At 33.2% G+C, this 15715-nt stretch overlaps 2 protein-coding genes across 3 annotated transcripts in view; both read right to left on the reverse strand.

Annotated features, from left to right (window-relative positions):
* The window catches only part of LOC143349532 (rap1 GTPase-activating protein 1), a 164248-nt gene extending 155294 nt beyond the window's left edge, over nucleotides 1-8954 (reverse strand). Inside the window, exon 1 of the mRNA XM_076780868.1 lies at nucleotides 8566-8954. Coding sequence (XP_076636983.1) covers nucleotides 8566-8792 — 227 coding nt within the window. The 5' untranslated portion in view covers nucleotides 8793-8954. The remainder of the gene's footprint in view (nucleotides 1-8565) is intronic.
* Nucleotides 8955-12756: 3802 nt separating this feature from the next.
* On the reverse strand, nucleotides 12757-15640 carry LOC143349539 (inhibitor of nuclear factor kappa-B kinase subunit alpha-like). 2 transcript variants are annotated; one of them, XM_076780885.1, is made up of 3 exons: nucleotides 13464-15640; nucleotides 13218-13378; nucleotides 12757-13114 (listed from the first exon to the last, which is right to left on the reverse strand). In XM_076780885.1, exons 1-3 carry the CDS (start codon nucleotides 13584-13586, stop codon nucleotides 13099-13101), a joined length of 300 nt encoding a protein of 99 aa, XP_076637000.1. In that variant the 5' UTR covers nucleotides 13587-15640; the 3' UTR covers nucleotides 12757-13098. The 2 variants fall into 2 exon arrangements, with proteins under 2 accessions (XP_076637000.1, XP_076637001.1); XM_076780886.1 differs by having other exon boundaries at nucleotides 13187-13378.
* Nucleotides 15641-15715: the final 75 nt, after the last annotated feature.

Consider the following 15715-nt stretch of genomic DNA (forward strand, 5'->3'; position numbering starts at 1 on the left):
AGACTCCGGGGAAAACTAGTTCCAAAAGAAATTTAATTTAATTATACCGGCTCCCTCTACTAATTATAAAACACAAAACGACTGATATAACAGTTTCTTTTAATTACCTGCACTATCGACTAAAATTTTCATATGGAATCTTCTAACAGCGTTTTTATTAACAATAGAACTACCAAAGTGATCAAAATGAAAAGTTTAATCGACTGAATATTTGCAAATTTACTGGTGGTTTTCTATGAGAGAATTAATAAACATTTATTTGCATTGTACGTTTCTTCAAATATCGTAGTATCGGTAAATCAGTTTGTCAGTCGATAAAAAATAGCTTCGAACATTTACCGACGATTCGGTTCTTTTTTACCGATAATTAAATCGAGAAATGTCGGTAAATTATCGGTAAAACGATACCCATTAACGATACTGCAGTGTTCATAAGATTTTCGCATATTTTTGTAAAATAAACAAACTTTTGCCAATAAATACACTATAATTGGTCGACCACATAAATCCCTGTGAATTTTTAATAGTGCAGTAGAATAACGTTTCGAGCAAACAGACTTATTATTCAAACCATTGCTCTGGAACAGCGCGAGACCTTGTTTACTAGAACGAACCTAACGATAATGCATTACGTTCGCTCCGTATAAAACTGTGACATTTGAGTGAGACGTCTCTGGAAGTGGAAAAGTCGCGAAAACACAATTAGAGACAGGACGAGTGGTCTGAAAATGTAAAAAGCGAATCGTCCTGTTCCAGTTTCCGTTTCCGACATATCCGGACCCTCTTCAAGGTCATCTCCGTTCTTTCATCAGATTGCCCTACTTGTTGCCACCGATTACATAATCTCCCGTGTTACCTCCTGGTAAAACTAATTTATTACTCAACGATCATCTCCGCTCGTCCGATCGACTATCGCCGGTGGAATGAGGATGTCCTCTATACTCTTCCCTGGCATTTCGCAATAGACGACCCTCTCGATTATGTGAAAGAAAGGTCTGAAAATGTTCCCCTCGATTATGCACGAAAAGAGATTGTTATTAAATACACTTACATAAATAATTATGGAAATTCTATGGAAATTCTATGGAAATTTTAAAACTACTCGAAATATGCAATTATTTTGTATTCCAATGTAACTTTTAATAATTACGTTAACCCTTAGGTGGATTATGTTTACCTCGATAATGGAAAATTTTGTAATTTTTCAACTACTCGAAATATGCAATTATTCTGTACTCCAACATTTAATTATCAACATTAATATAACGTTTAATATCTCAAATTTTTAATAAATGAGACAAAATTATTAATATTTAATAATTATGTATATTCGATAATAAATTAATATGGAATTATTCTGTATTCCAACATTTAAATATCAACATTAATATAACGTTTAATAATTGGATTAATCTTTGGGTGGATTATTAAAGGGGGTGCTGCAACCCTCTGCAAATTTAAACTAATAATTACTCTATGTAAATGTAATTATTTGAAAATTAATTTATTATTTTATATTTCAAATGCTTTAAGGGAAAGTTGATTTCCATTTACCAATTTGGTAAAAATTAACGTTAAATAAATAATTCAGTTGAAATTGAGACTCCACTTAAGGGTTGAATTTTATTATTCAACTTGCCCAAGTTTTATTTATTTGATATTGTTTTTAATCATACATAACTCGAGAGTTTATTTCGTAAAATAAACAAATGACCAAATTATCTGTTTTTAAGTGGATAATTGTTTAATCAGTGTAATTATTTGAAAATTTGTTTATTATATTATTTTTCAAATGCATTAAGGGAAAGTTGATTTCTATTTACCAATTTGGTAAAAATTAACGTTAAATAAATAATTCAGTTGAAATTGAGACTCCACTTAAGGGTTAATGGAATTTTTGTTAAAGCTACCCCTGTTTAGCAATTTTCTTAATTTCTTTGGCGACTGTATTTATTTAAAAAGTGTGTATGTGGTTCGAATAATTTCAATTTGTTGAAATTACGTTTTTAGATTTCATTTCTCGAAACCTTTCGAACGCTCGGATATCGAACATATTTGATTATTGATAACCACGATATGGATATCTTAACTTGGGGACCCTGAATGCTTTCATTTATTAAAAGTTCGATAAAAATAGCCTACACGTTTCCCAATTTCGACCGGTCTATATTGATTTCGGAACAGTGGAACGTAGATTGTTTGATTATCCAAACTCTCGATTACACAAGACATTCCCCTCTCTTTTCCTTATTTAAATATGTAATCGGACATTTTTTCCTCGAATAACTAGATAGATATAATACACTGCAGAGCATGATTATAGTGTTACTGAACATTCTGAAGATTTTTAAAATTTAAAAGAAGAATTCATTTTTAAATTAACACAATTGCTATGGTGGTCACCGGTGACCGTCACTTTTCTCAAATAACCAGATAAATATAATACACTGTAAGGCATGATTATAGTGTTACTGAACATTCTGAAGATTTTTAAAATTTAAAAGAAGAATTCATTTTTGAATTAACACAATTGCTATGGTGGTCACCGGTGACCGTCACTTTTCTCCAATAACTAGATAGATATAATACACTGTAAGGCATGATTATAGTGTTACTGAACATTCTGAAGATTTTTAAAATTTAAAAGAAAAATTCAGTTTTAAATTAACACAATTGCTATGGTGGTCACCGGTGACCGTCACTTTTCTCAAATAACCAGATAGATATAATACACTGTAAGGCATGATTATAGTGTTACTGAACATTCTGAAGATTTTTAAAATTTAAAAGAAGAATTCAGTTTTAAATTAACGCGTTAATTGCTATGGTGGTCACCGGTGACCGTCACTTTTCTCGAATAACTAGATAGATATAATACACTGTAAGGCATGATTATAGTGTTACTGAACATTGTGAAGATTTTTAAAATTTAAAAGAAAAATTCAGTTTTAAATTAACACAATTGCTATGGTGGTCACCGGTGACCGTCACTTTAAACTCGCAATGTGTTGCAATATTAATTAGAATGGACGAAACCTAGTATTTGTACAATTGTAAATAACTTTAATTTGGAATATTTGAAAAATAATAAATGCATCATTTTAAAATAAAACGTTAATTGCTATGGTGGTCACCGGTGACCGTCACTGTAAGCTGACTATGGTGGTCACCGGTGACCGTCACTTTAAATTCACAACGTATTGCAATAGTAATTACAATGTTTGAAGCCTAATACTTGTAAAATTATAAATAACGCTACTTTTAATTATTCAATCAATTTATAACTTAATCATGCCATTGTAATTCAATAAAGTTACAATTGTATTGATTGTATAATTGTGCATCTGCAAAATATTTATATTATTAAATAAATGTTATACTTTATTATATATAACTCACTAAATAGAACAAGTAAACTAGAAGCCATCCTAACCTTACTAATCAACGATTAAATAAATAAAAATTCTTAAAAAATTAAATAAAATTAAATTCGAAAGTTTAAATAAATAACAATTCCTAACCTCACTAAACGAAGATTAAATAAATAAAAATTGCTAATTTATCTAAGAAATTCCCTCAAACCTCAGCCATTTGTTACACTTTATTAAACATAACTCACTAAATGCAAAAATAAACATCTAACCTAAAAGTGATCCTAACCTCACTTAAATAACTAATAATTCCCAAAGAATTAAATAGAATTAAATTCGAAAGATCAAATAAATAACAATTCCTAACCTCGAAACAAAGCTTAAATAAATAAAAATTGCTAATTTATCTAAGAAATTCCCTCAAACCTCAGCCATTTGTTACACTTTATTAAACATAACTCACTAAATACAAAAATAAACGTCTAACCTAAAAGTGATCCTAACCTCGCTTAAATAACTAATAATTCCCAAAGAATTAAATAAAATTAAATTCGAAAGATCAAATAAATAACAAACCCTAACCTCAAAACAAAGCTTAAATAAATAAAAATTGCTAATTTATCTAAGAAATTCTCTCAAACCTCAGCTATTTGTCATACTTTATTAAACATAACTCACCAGATAAACGTCTAACCTAAAAGTGATCCTAACCTTGCTTAAATAACTAATAATTCCCAAAGAATTAAATAGAATTAAATTCGAAAGATTAAATAAATAACAATCCCTAACCTCAAAACAAAGCTTAAATAAATAAAAATTAACCTCAAACCTCAGCCATTTGTATCACAGAAGTATTATTTTTCCAGTTTCATACCTCACAGTAGTCTACAATTGTTGCATATGTTCTGAATAATAAAATAACTGTCTTCTAAAATTTATGGCCACGCATAGTGGCTGTCGGGGAATGGAAATTTTATTTCATCACCATCTTACATACAGAGTATGCGAATTCCCTGCGTCGAGTGGGTATTAGAGTAAAAACTGATTGTTTTCATCGTTGATTTGTCTCTGACCCAGTTCGTGTAGAATTGTTTACCGCTTTCGGTTCGTAACAGTAGATCACGAACGAGTGGAAAAGTTTCGCGACTATGCGCCGCTGTGATATTTTCGAAAACCGATTCCGATCGTAAACATTTCGATGCGCTCCTAACGGACAAATGTATCGCGAATATCGTGCGTCATTTACGAAATTGCACCTTTCGCGCGAGACGCGACCTCACAAGATTTGGGTCACGAAATATAGGGCGTAGCTTAATCCATGCACAAAAATATGTCTGCACGGCCCAAGGAAATATTCTCATTTTTATATTTACGCCTACGGATCGATGCTTTCGTCCACGCGTTTCGAAAATCGACGCTTCTTAACAACCTTTCAATCCGTACTTTCGAAACACCGTGTATATATAATGTTCCACTTTTACAGGGATTTATAAATATTATAATTGTCCTCCATACTATTTATACGAAATGTATGATAAATATATTTAACTATAATTCTGTAATATTTTGTGTAATCACAGTATTTATATAAAATGTATGGTAAATTTATTCAAGCAGGAAATATATTTAACAAGATTCGCAAAAGCTGTTAGATCGAATTGAATGGCTGATTAAATTTTAATAAAAACGAGAGTATTTCGTGGGAACATATTTCGACGTAATAAAATGTGAAAACAGGATATCACTGAATCAAGAGCAGAGAGAAATTGTTCGATTAAAAACAGAAGGAAGAAATTCGGCGCAAATTGCGCGGAAAATAAAAACGAGGTCGACGTAGCTCCAAGTAATCTCGTCGATCTGAAAAAATACGGACAGTAGATCTCATTGGGGAAGATACAAAAGAAAGGAGACTCTATTTCGAGCGAAAAATAGGAATTAGAAGAATCCATCTTTCGATTCTAATAGCGACATCTGAAAACAAAAGATACATACTTTAATTCAGGTTTTACTTTCGTGGAATTATAATAGAGACTACGATTATTTCGACAAAGAAAGGAGACTTTATTTCGAGCGAAAAATAGGAATTAGAAGAATCCATCTTTCGATTCTAATAGCGACATCTGAAAACAAAAGGTACATACTTTAATTCAGGTTTTACTTTCGTGGAATCATAATAGGAACTACGATTATTTCGACAAAGAAAGGAGACTTTATTTCGAACGAAAAATAGGAATTAGAAGAATCCATATTTCAATTTTAATAGCGATATCAGAAGACAAAAGATATACAGGGTGTCCAGTCCAGATTTTAGAGGCCAAAATAAGACGAAAATCAAGAATACTAATTTGTTGATTGAGGCTTCGTTAAAAAGTTATTAACGTTGAAAGTTTTGCACGTACTGAATTTTTTTCTCGAAAATGCGCAGGATTTCGGGGGTATGTCTCTTCACCAAAAATGATTGTATTTGACCCCTCTAGCTAAATATAATTTTTTTAGAACGATTTGAAAAATTCTATTTTCGCCGAGAAATTTAGGCACCTATTCGAATTTTTTTTACGAAAGTGGGTAGGATTTCGAGGGTATGTCTATTCACCAAAAATGATTGTATTTGACCCCCCTAGCTAAATATAATTTTTTTAGAACGATTTGAAAAATTCTATTTTCGCCGAGAAATTTAGGCACCTTTTAGAATTTTTTTTACGAAAGTGGGTAGGATTTCGAGGGTATGTCTAATGACCAAAAATGATTGCAATTGACCCCCGCAACTGAAAATAATTTTTTATGAACGATTCGAAATGTTTTAGTTTTGTCGAAAAATTTAGGCACCTTTTCGAATTTTTTTCTAGAAAATGGATAGGATTTCAGGGGTATGTCTAATGACCAAAAATGATTGCAATCGACCCCTGCAACTGAAAATAATTTTTCCAAAACGATTTGAAATTTTTTAATTTTGTCGAAAAATTTCACATATTCTCGAATTTTTTTCTCGAAAGTGGGTAGGATTTCGAGGGTATGTCTAATGACCAAAAATAATTGTAATCGACCCCTGCAACTGAAAATATTTTTTCCAGAACGATTTGAAATTTCTTAATTTTGTCGAAAAGTTTGTCCACCTTCTTGAATTTTTTTCTCGAAACTGGGTAGGATTTCGATGGTATGTCTATTGACCAAAAATGATTGCAATTAACCCCCGTAGATGAAAATAATTTTTCCAAAACGATTTGAAATTTTTTAATTTTGTCGAAAAATTTCACATATTCTCGAATTTTTTTCTCGAAAGTGGGTAGAATTTCGATGGTATGTCTAATGACCAAAAATGATTGCAATTACCCCCCGCAGACGAAAATAATTTTTCCAAAACGATTTGAAATTTTTGAATTTTGTCGAAAAATTTCACACATTCTCGAATTTTTTTCTCGAAAGTGGATAGGATTTCGAGGGTATGTCTATTGACCAAAAATGATTGTAATTGACCCCCACATCCGAAAATAATTTTTCCAAAGCGATTTGAAATTTTTGAATTTAATTGTTAATAACTTTTTAACGAAGCCTCAATCAAAAAATTGGTATTCTTCATTTTCGTCTTATTTTGGCCTCTAGAATCCCTCATTAAAATTTTTCCCACGGTTGACTGGACACCCTGTATACTTTAATTCAGGTTTCACTTTCGTGGAATCATAATAGGGACTACGATAATTTCAACGAAGAAAGGAGACTTTATTTCGAAGGAAAATAGGAATTAGAAGAATCCATCTTTCAATTTTAATAGCGACATCTAAAAATAAAAGACATATACTTTAATTCAGGTTTCACTATCATGGAATTATAATAGGGACTACAATTATTTCGACAGAGAAAGGAGACTTTATTTCGAACGAAAATAGAAATTAGAAGAATCCATCTTTCAATTCTAATATCGACATCTGAAAACGAAAGATACATACTTTAATTCAGGTTTCACTTTCGTGGAATCATAATAGAAACTACGATAATTTCAACGAAGAAAGAAAGGAGACTTTATTTCGAACGAAAAATAGAAATTAAAAGAATCCATCTTTCAATTTTAATATCGACATCTGAAAACGAAAGATACATACTTTAATTCAGATTTCACTTTCGTGGAATCATAATAGAAACTACGATAATTTCAACGAAGAAAGAAAGGAGACTTTATTTCGAACGAAAAATAGAAATTAAAAGAATCCATCTTTCAATTTTAATATCGACATCTGAAAACGAAAGATACATACTTTAATTCAGGTTTCACTTTCGTGGAATTATAATAGGGACCACGATAATTTCGACAAAGAAAGGAGTTTATTTCAAAGGAAAATAGAAATTAGAAGAATCCATCTTTCAATTTTAATATCGACATCTGAAAACGAAAGATACATACTTTAATTCAGATTTCACTTTCGTGAAATCATAATAGAGACTACAATTATTTCGACAAAGAAAGGAGACTCTATTTCGAACGAAAAATAGGAATTAGAAGAATCCATCTTTCAATTTTAATAACGACATCTAAAAACAAAAGATATACATTTTAGTTCAGGTTTCACTTTCGTAGAATTATAATAAGGACTACAATTATTTCGACAAAGAAGGAAAATAGAAATTAAAAGAATCCATCTTTCAATTCTAATATCGATATCTGAAAACGAAAGATACATACTTTAATTCAGGTTTCACTTTCGTGGAATCATAATAGAGACTACAATTATTTCGACAAAGAAAGGAGACTTTATTTCGAAGGAAAATAGAAATTAAAAGAATCCATCTTTCAATTCTAATATCGACATCTAAAAACGAAAGATACATACTTCAATTCAGATTTCACTTTCGTGGAATCATAATACGGACTACGATAATTTCAACGAAGAAAACGTACGTTCCCGTACAATCGAAATTCTACAGAAATTCGTTCCACGGTCTCCCCGTCCGTTACGAATTGCGTTGGACTTTGCGGACACTCGATACGCAAACAAACACTCGCCCCCGTCCCCGCGTGGCGTGTGTCGCCGAGCGTCGGATCGGAAAAAGAAGAGGTTAGAAACGGTTTCCTTCCGTCCTCTCATTTGTCCGTAACGCCAGTGCGCTCGCGCGGTTACCCAGAATGGTATCCCCCGAAGGATGCACTGACCCGGACAATTTCGGGAGCTGGCCTCCCGAACGCAGATCGAAATCGACCTACCTGTGGATCGTGATTCGCGGCTCCGGTGACGTGGTCTGTCCCCGACATGCAAGGGCCGTGGGGACCTTGAGGAGGTCGCAGGACGACAGGTGATTCCCATATTCGCGACAGTTCCAGGTGTAACCGGAACGCTCGTCCTCCTTCATGGATTGCTGCCTCCTGGCGCCAGCATTGTCACTCGCGCTCCCACCACCCTCGGAGAGATGACGAATTAAAGGACGTCTCATCTCGTACGCGAACTATTTCACCGGCACATTCGAACCACCGTCGATCGTATCCGAGATCGAATCGAACAGCGACGCGATCGATCGTCGCGAGAGACATTCACCGTGATCTCTACGCGATGCTTAACCGCGATTTCACGGCCGTCCCGATCGAGCCCTAGGACGACGTAATCGCGACACGAGTCCTCGCGAGACTATGTACTACGTGCTTCTTGCGCGAGTGTTTACGACCGTGCACCCTCTCCCCTCTCCAGCGCCGCGACCAACCGACCAGCATTTGTCCTACCTGCCACCCACGGTTCCTAACCACGTCGGGAACTTCCAAACGTGCTTCGTTTCGCCGATATGGCAGCTACCTTCGCGATTCCCTCCAAAAAAGAACGAGTTAGGAAAATAACCTACGAACTGAGCTTCAACGAACCGTACGCAATGTCGAGATAATGTCTGCCATATTTAATCTGGTACGAAACTACGAACACGTTCTCGATACTATTTTCTAATGCTTTAATTTGTGTATGAAACCTTCCCCACCGCGTTGACGAGTTTATCAGCGAATAATTTCTGCTTTCCGCCATTTTAACATATACGAGTAACTTGTCTTTGGATGAATAGTTCCACATCATGTAATGTGTATTAACTTGCTAATATATAGGTCGATTAATTTGATATACTTGGTTGAAACTTTACTTTTGTAACAATAATGCACTACCATCTACGGTGGAACGTTCAAGTTTGTCGAGAAAGTTCGCTGTTTTACACATCAGATGACGCGGTATAGCAAACATGGCGGTGAAATTCTTCGTATGAAGTATTGTTTATTATTATAAAAATAAGCCTTGGACTGAGTTTGTGCAATGATATATTGTAACAATAAATTTATATTACGCTTAACGTGATGTGAAAGTGGTTGAGAACACGGGTTGCAGTGTTGAAAAGCAGAAAGTGGTGGTTGGGCATTTTATCGTTCAGAAAGGAGCTTTTATAAGTAAATTAAAGTGATAATTGATATATCTTTATGTTAATTATAACGATAGACAAGTTTTTTCGATGTATTACGCAGGTAGCGCATCTAGCGTTGGGGATGAGGAACTATTTCTCGACAAACTTGGACGTTCTGCCGTAGATGACGCTAATAAATTATTTTTACGACATCATCTAGTGGTGAAATTACCGAACTATTGTAAACAAATTAAATTAATAAGCGTAAATAGATTAATTATCTTGTACCTGTATTAATTGCTACTTGTTGAATCTAAAATCTACCAAATTCGATGCCTATTACAGTGATACATCTGAGTACGATATCATACCTAAAGACAAAGTCTTAATACTTTGGCAAAATTGAGCAACGTATATAATAATATATTTCGATTTCGAGGCATGTTATTATTTAATAGAGTTAGAAACGTCGAAAACATTTCCTATATTTATATTATAAAATCATATTACATATTTTCCGTCCATTTCATTTACATCCTCCTCCACCTTTCCCATTAATTCCATGATTTTTTAAATTCTGAAGCATTATGATCTCTTAAAACCACTCCAAATATTATTCGTACCTAAATGAGTACTTCAGCCATTTTTCTATACATTATTTCATCTAATTAATTAGTTATAAACAATTTCTGGAGGTGATATGTACTTGTTCGAATATTGCACCAAAATTGACAAAGTGTCGCCATCTATCGGAATCTTAGAGGAAGTATCCGGAGTAACCTCCCCTTGCCCCCCAAGGTTTGGTGCACACGAATGGTATCGCCATCTAAGAACAGGTTTTGTACTAAACAAAGTACAGCTACCCCCACTCCTGCTACTCCTAATACGCAATATGTACCTTGATTATTCGTTAATAATTCCTTTTCTGAGAATAAAATATGAACTTTTAGAATCGAGGAGTATAGTATAGACCCTTGGTAACATTCAGGGATACATTTTATGCCCGTGGCATGCGTTATTTAATAGTTATTAAACAATACACACTTTAGCAATCTATCGTTAATAATTAATTAATTAGAGCACGTAGCGTAGTAAAATTGGTCCTTGAATGTTGCTAGGGATGTCTACTTTGTTCTCTAATAGCCAAAATATGCGTGTCATTGTTGAAAACTTGATAATTCATCGATTAAAGTCGACAGTGGTAAAAATTTACTTTCCTCTACTTTTCTCCCATTAATTCCTTAATTTCTTTCATTCTAAAGTTAAATAAAGTAATTCGAGTCTAATTAAGTCATTCAATCATTTTTCTATACATTATTTCATGTAATTAATTAGTTATAAACAATTTCTAGAATTGACCAAGTGGCGTCATCTATCGGAATCTTAGAGGAAGTATCCGGAGTAACCTCCCCTTGCCCCCCAAGGTTTAGTGCACACAAATGGTATCGCCATCTAAGAACAAGTCGCGAACTAAACAAAGTACAGCTACCCCCACTCCAGCTACTCCTAATACGCAATATGTACCTTGATTATTCGTTAATAACTCCTTTTCTGGGAATAAAATATGAACTTTTAGAGTTTAAGAATATAGCTGAGACCCTTGGCAACATTCAAGGATACATTTTCTACCCATGGCATGCGTTGTTAAATAGTTATTAACAAATATCCGAAGTCGGAACATTTACGGCAGTATCACCGCCTGCTTCAATCGATGAATTATCAACTTTTAAACAATGCCACGCATATTTTGGCTATTAGAGAACATAGTAGACATCTCTAGCAACATTTAAGGACCAATTTTGCACCGCTCCTCGCTCTAATTAATTAGTTATTAGCGATAGATCCCTAAGGTGTCGCGTTAAAAAGTTCGAAAACGTGTGCCGACTTCCCGATATTGATTAATAACTATTTAACAACGCATGCCATGGGTAGAAAATGTATCCTTGAATGTTGCCAAGGGTCTATACTATATTCTTTGATTCTCAAAGTTCATATTTTATTCCCAGAAAAGGAGTTATTAACGAATAATCAAGGTACATATTGCTTATTAGGAGTAGCAGGAGTGGGGGTAGCTGTACTTTGTTTAGTACAAAACCTGTTCTTAGATGGCGATACCATTCGTGTGCACTAAACCTTGGGGGGCAAGGGGAGGTTACTCCGGATACTTCCTCTAAGATTCCGATAGATGGCGCCACTTGGTCAATTCCAGAAATTGTTTATAACTAATTAATTACATGAAATAATGTATAGAAAAATGATTGAATGACTTAATTAGATTCGAATTACTTTATTTAACTTTAGAATGAAAGAAATTAAGGACTTAATGGGAGAAAAGTGGTGGAAAGTAAATTTTTACCACTGTCGACTTTAATCGATGAATTATCAAGTTTTCAACAATGATACGCATATTTTGGCTATTAGAGAACAAAGTAGACATCCCTAGCAACATTCAAGGGCCAATTTTACTACGCTACGTGCTCTAATTAATTAATTATTAACGATAGATTCCTAAAGTGTGTATTGTTTAATAACTATTTAATAACGCATGCCACGGGTATAAAATGTATCCCTGAATGTTGCCAAGGGTCTATACTATATTCTTCGATTCTAAAAGTTCATATTTTATTCTCAGAAAAGGAATTATTAACGAATAATCAAGGTACATATTGCGTATTAGGAGTAGCAGGAGTGGGGGTAGCTGTACTTTGTTTAGTACAAAACCTGTTCTTAGATGGCGATACCATTCGTGTGCACCAAACCTTGGGGGGCAAGGGGAGGTTACTCCGGATACTTCCTCTAAGATTCCGATAGATGGCGATACTATACCTTGTCAATTTTGGCGCAATATTCGAACAAGTACATATCGCCTCCAGAAATTGTTTATAACTAATTAATTACATGAAAAAACATGAGGAAAGGCAGGGAATGTAAATAAAAAGCATGGAGAATAAATAATATGATTTAAATTCTTTATTAATAGAAACATAAGGAATGTTTTAACACTATTCGAAGTCTATTATACAAAAACACATGTCTTGAAATTTTGAAAACACTTTTATAAATAAATTAAATTGTTGAGTAATATATTTTGAACAATTCTATCTTCTAGTCTTATTCTAAAACATATATGTAATGTTCATTTTACAGTAACATCACTGTATACTGTACCATGTCATAGTATGCTGTGTCTTTGGTAAAAATGGTCTTGTACCAGTAACAAGTTCATAAAAAAGAATACCCAAACTCCAATAATCCACGGAACAACTATATTTCTGCTTCCAAAGTAGTTCTGGAGCTACATAATTTAATGTACCCACTATGGATGCAGATGTACTAACTTCACCAAGTCCTTTTACATATCCAAGATCTATCAATTTGTATGTAATCTAAGAAAAGTTTCTATGTATTTATTTCCATATATTTAACAGAATCTGTTTGGCATAAAAACCATGGAATACCTTGTATGTTTAAAACATAATTATTGCTTACATTATATCATGTTCTTCTTGCAAAACTATATTTTCAGGTTTTAAGTCACGACGTGTAATACTTTTAGAATGTAAATATTCTACAGCCAAAGAAATATCCTTCATTACATTAATTGCTTCTTTTTCAGTAACACCATAGCAATTTTCCGTTTTATTCAAAACCTATAATTTAATGAAATATTGGCAATATAAATGAATATTATTTTAATTTCATTAAGTGGAAAGAATAGTAAATTTTAAAACTCACCTTCTTAAGATCACCTTTGCTACAAAATTCCATGCTCAGTATTGGCAATTCTATGTTTTCATCTGGATATCTAAATGGTAATTCTAATGCTTTTATAATATTCTTATGTTTCAAACATTTCATTATCTGAACTTCATTGATCCATCTCTTTTGTTGTGTTTCCGTCAACTGTGTAATATTCCATTTACACTTTTTAATTGCTACAATAAACTAATAATTAATTTTCTACTATCAAGTCAGTCAAAGTTGAATTTTGTTGTTACTTAAATGCCATGAACTATGATTTTGTAGGTACGTTCATTATTTAATACAATAGAGTAATGCCATATCCAACGTACACGTTCTCGATACTATTTTCTAATGCTTTAATAACGGAAAATATTTTTTCCAGAACGATTCGAAATTTTTTAATTTTGTCGAAAAGTTTGTCCACCTTCCAGAATTTTTTTCTCGAAAGTGGGTAGGATTTCGGGGGTATGTCTAATGACCAAAAATGATTGCAATTCACCCCTGCAACGGAAAATATTTTTTCCAGAACGATTCGAAATTTCTGAATTTTGTCGAAAAGTTTGTCCACCTTCCAGAATTTTTTTCTCGAAAGTGGATAGGATTTCGAAGGTATGTCTAATGACCAAAAATGATTGCAATTGACCCCTGCAACGGAAAATATTTTTTCCAGAACGATTTGAAGTTTCTTAATTTTGTCGAAAAGTTTGTCCACTTTCCAGAATTTTTTTCTCGAAAGTGGATAGGATTTCGAAGGTATGTCTAATGACCAAAAATGATTGCAATTGACCCCTGCAACGGAAAATATTTTTTCCAGAACGATATGAAATTTTTTTTTTCGTCGAAAAGAGGCACCTAATTAGATTTTCGGTAAAGAATTTTTTTCTCGAAAGTGGATAGGATTTCAGGGGTATGTCTAATGACCAAAAATGATTGCAATTCACCCCTGCAACGGAAAATATTTTTTCCAGAACGATTTGAAATTTCTTAATTTTGTCGAAAAGTTTGTCCACTTTCCAGAATCTTTTTCTCAAAAGTGGATAGGATTTCGAGGGTATGTGTAATGACCAAAAATGATTGCAATTGACCCCTGCAACGGAAAATATTTTTTCCAGAACGATATGAAATTTTTTTTTCGTCGAAAAAAGGCACCTAATTAGATTTTCAGTAAAGAATTTTTTTCTCGAAAGTGGATAGGATTTCAGGGGTATGTTTAATGACCAAAAATGATTGCAATTGGCCCCTGCAACGGAAAATATTTTTTCCAGAACGATTTGAAATTTCTTAATTTTGTCGAAAAGTTTGTCCACTTTCCAGAATTTTTTTCTCGAAAGTGGATAGGATTTCGAGGTTATGTGTAATGACCAAAAATGATTGCAATTGATCCCTGCAACGGAAAATAATTTTTTTAGAACGATTTGAAATTTTTGAATTTAATTGTTAATATCTTCTTAACGAAGCCTCCATCAACAATTTGCTACTCTTGATTTTCGTCTTATTTTGGCCTCTAGAATCTCTCGTTAAAATTTTTCCCAGGTATGGTCGAACACCCTGTACACATTGCAGAAAATTCCAAGTAGAACAAATACTATAATTAACGAATGAAAGTTATTGCAAAACAGAGAAAGAGACAGAGACCTATTCATTTGAATGTGCTACGAAGAAAATAATCCTTGAAATGAAATAGCTCGAGTCACTAACATAAATAGCTATCAAGGCTTCAATTACAGTTATGGACGAATCAAAGACTAATGACTCATATTTCGCGAAACTACGTACGTTAAATTACGACTTTCCTTTGAAGCAATTAATCTATTTCTAACCTATTTTTCAAACGTTCTATCCTTTCGTAATTAATCTAATATAACCCTTCTAATGGAAAGTATCTATTTTTAAGTCACAAACGTGACTCATTTTCGTTTATTATCTCTCTGCCTTCGCATGTTCCATAAATGATTCTTACGTTTACTCAATTACAGCTTCTCTTAACCCCTCAACGCTCTTATTTTTCGAGTTAACCAAGAATAATCAGTTTTCTTTATTGGATTTATTCCTAAAAATGCATTCTTTGTTAACTACAATGTATCTAACGTATAATTTGAAGGAAAACAATTATTATCATCCCTTAAACCATTAGATTAAACAAATATCGTTTTTCAAAGCAGTCAGACTCGAGCATGAACGTTAAGGGGTTAACAGGTGGTATAAAAGATCAAGATTCAACTACATTTCAAATAAAAACAAAA

This window comes from Colletes latitarsis, chromosome 13 (assembly GCF_051014445.1).
Source record: "Colletes latitarsis isolate SP2378_abdomen chromosome 13, iyColLati1, whole genome shotgun sequence".
NCBI classification, from domain to species: domain Eukaryota; kingdom Metazoa; phylum Arthropoda; class Insecta; order Hymenoptera; family Colletidae; genus Colletes; species Colletes latitarsis.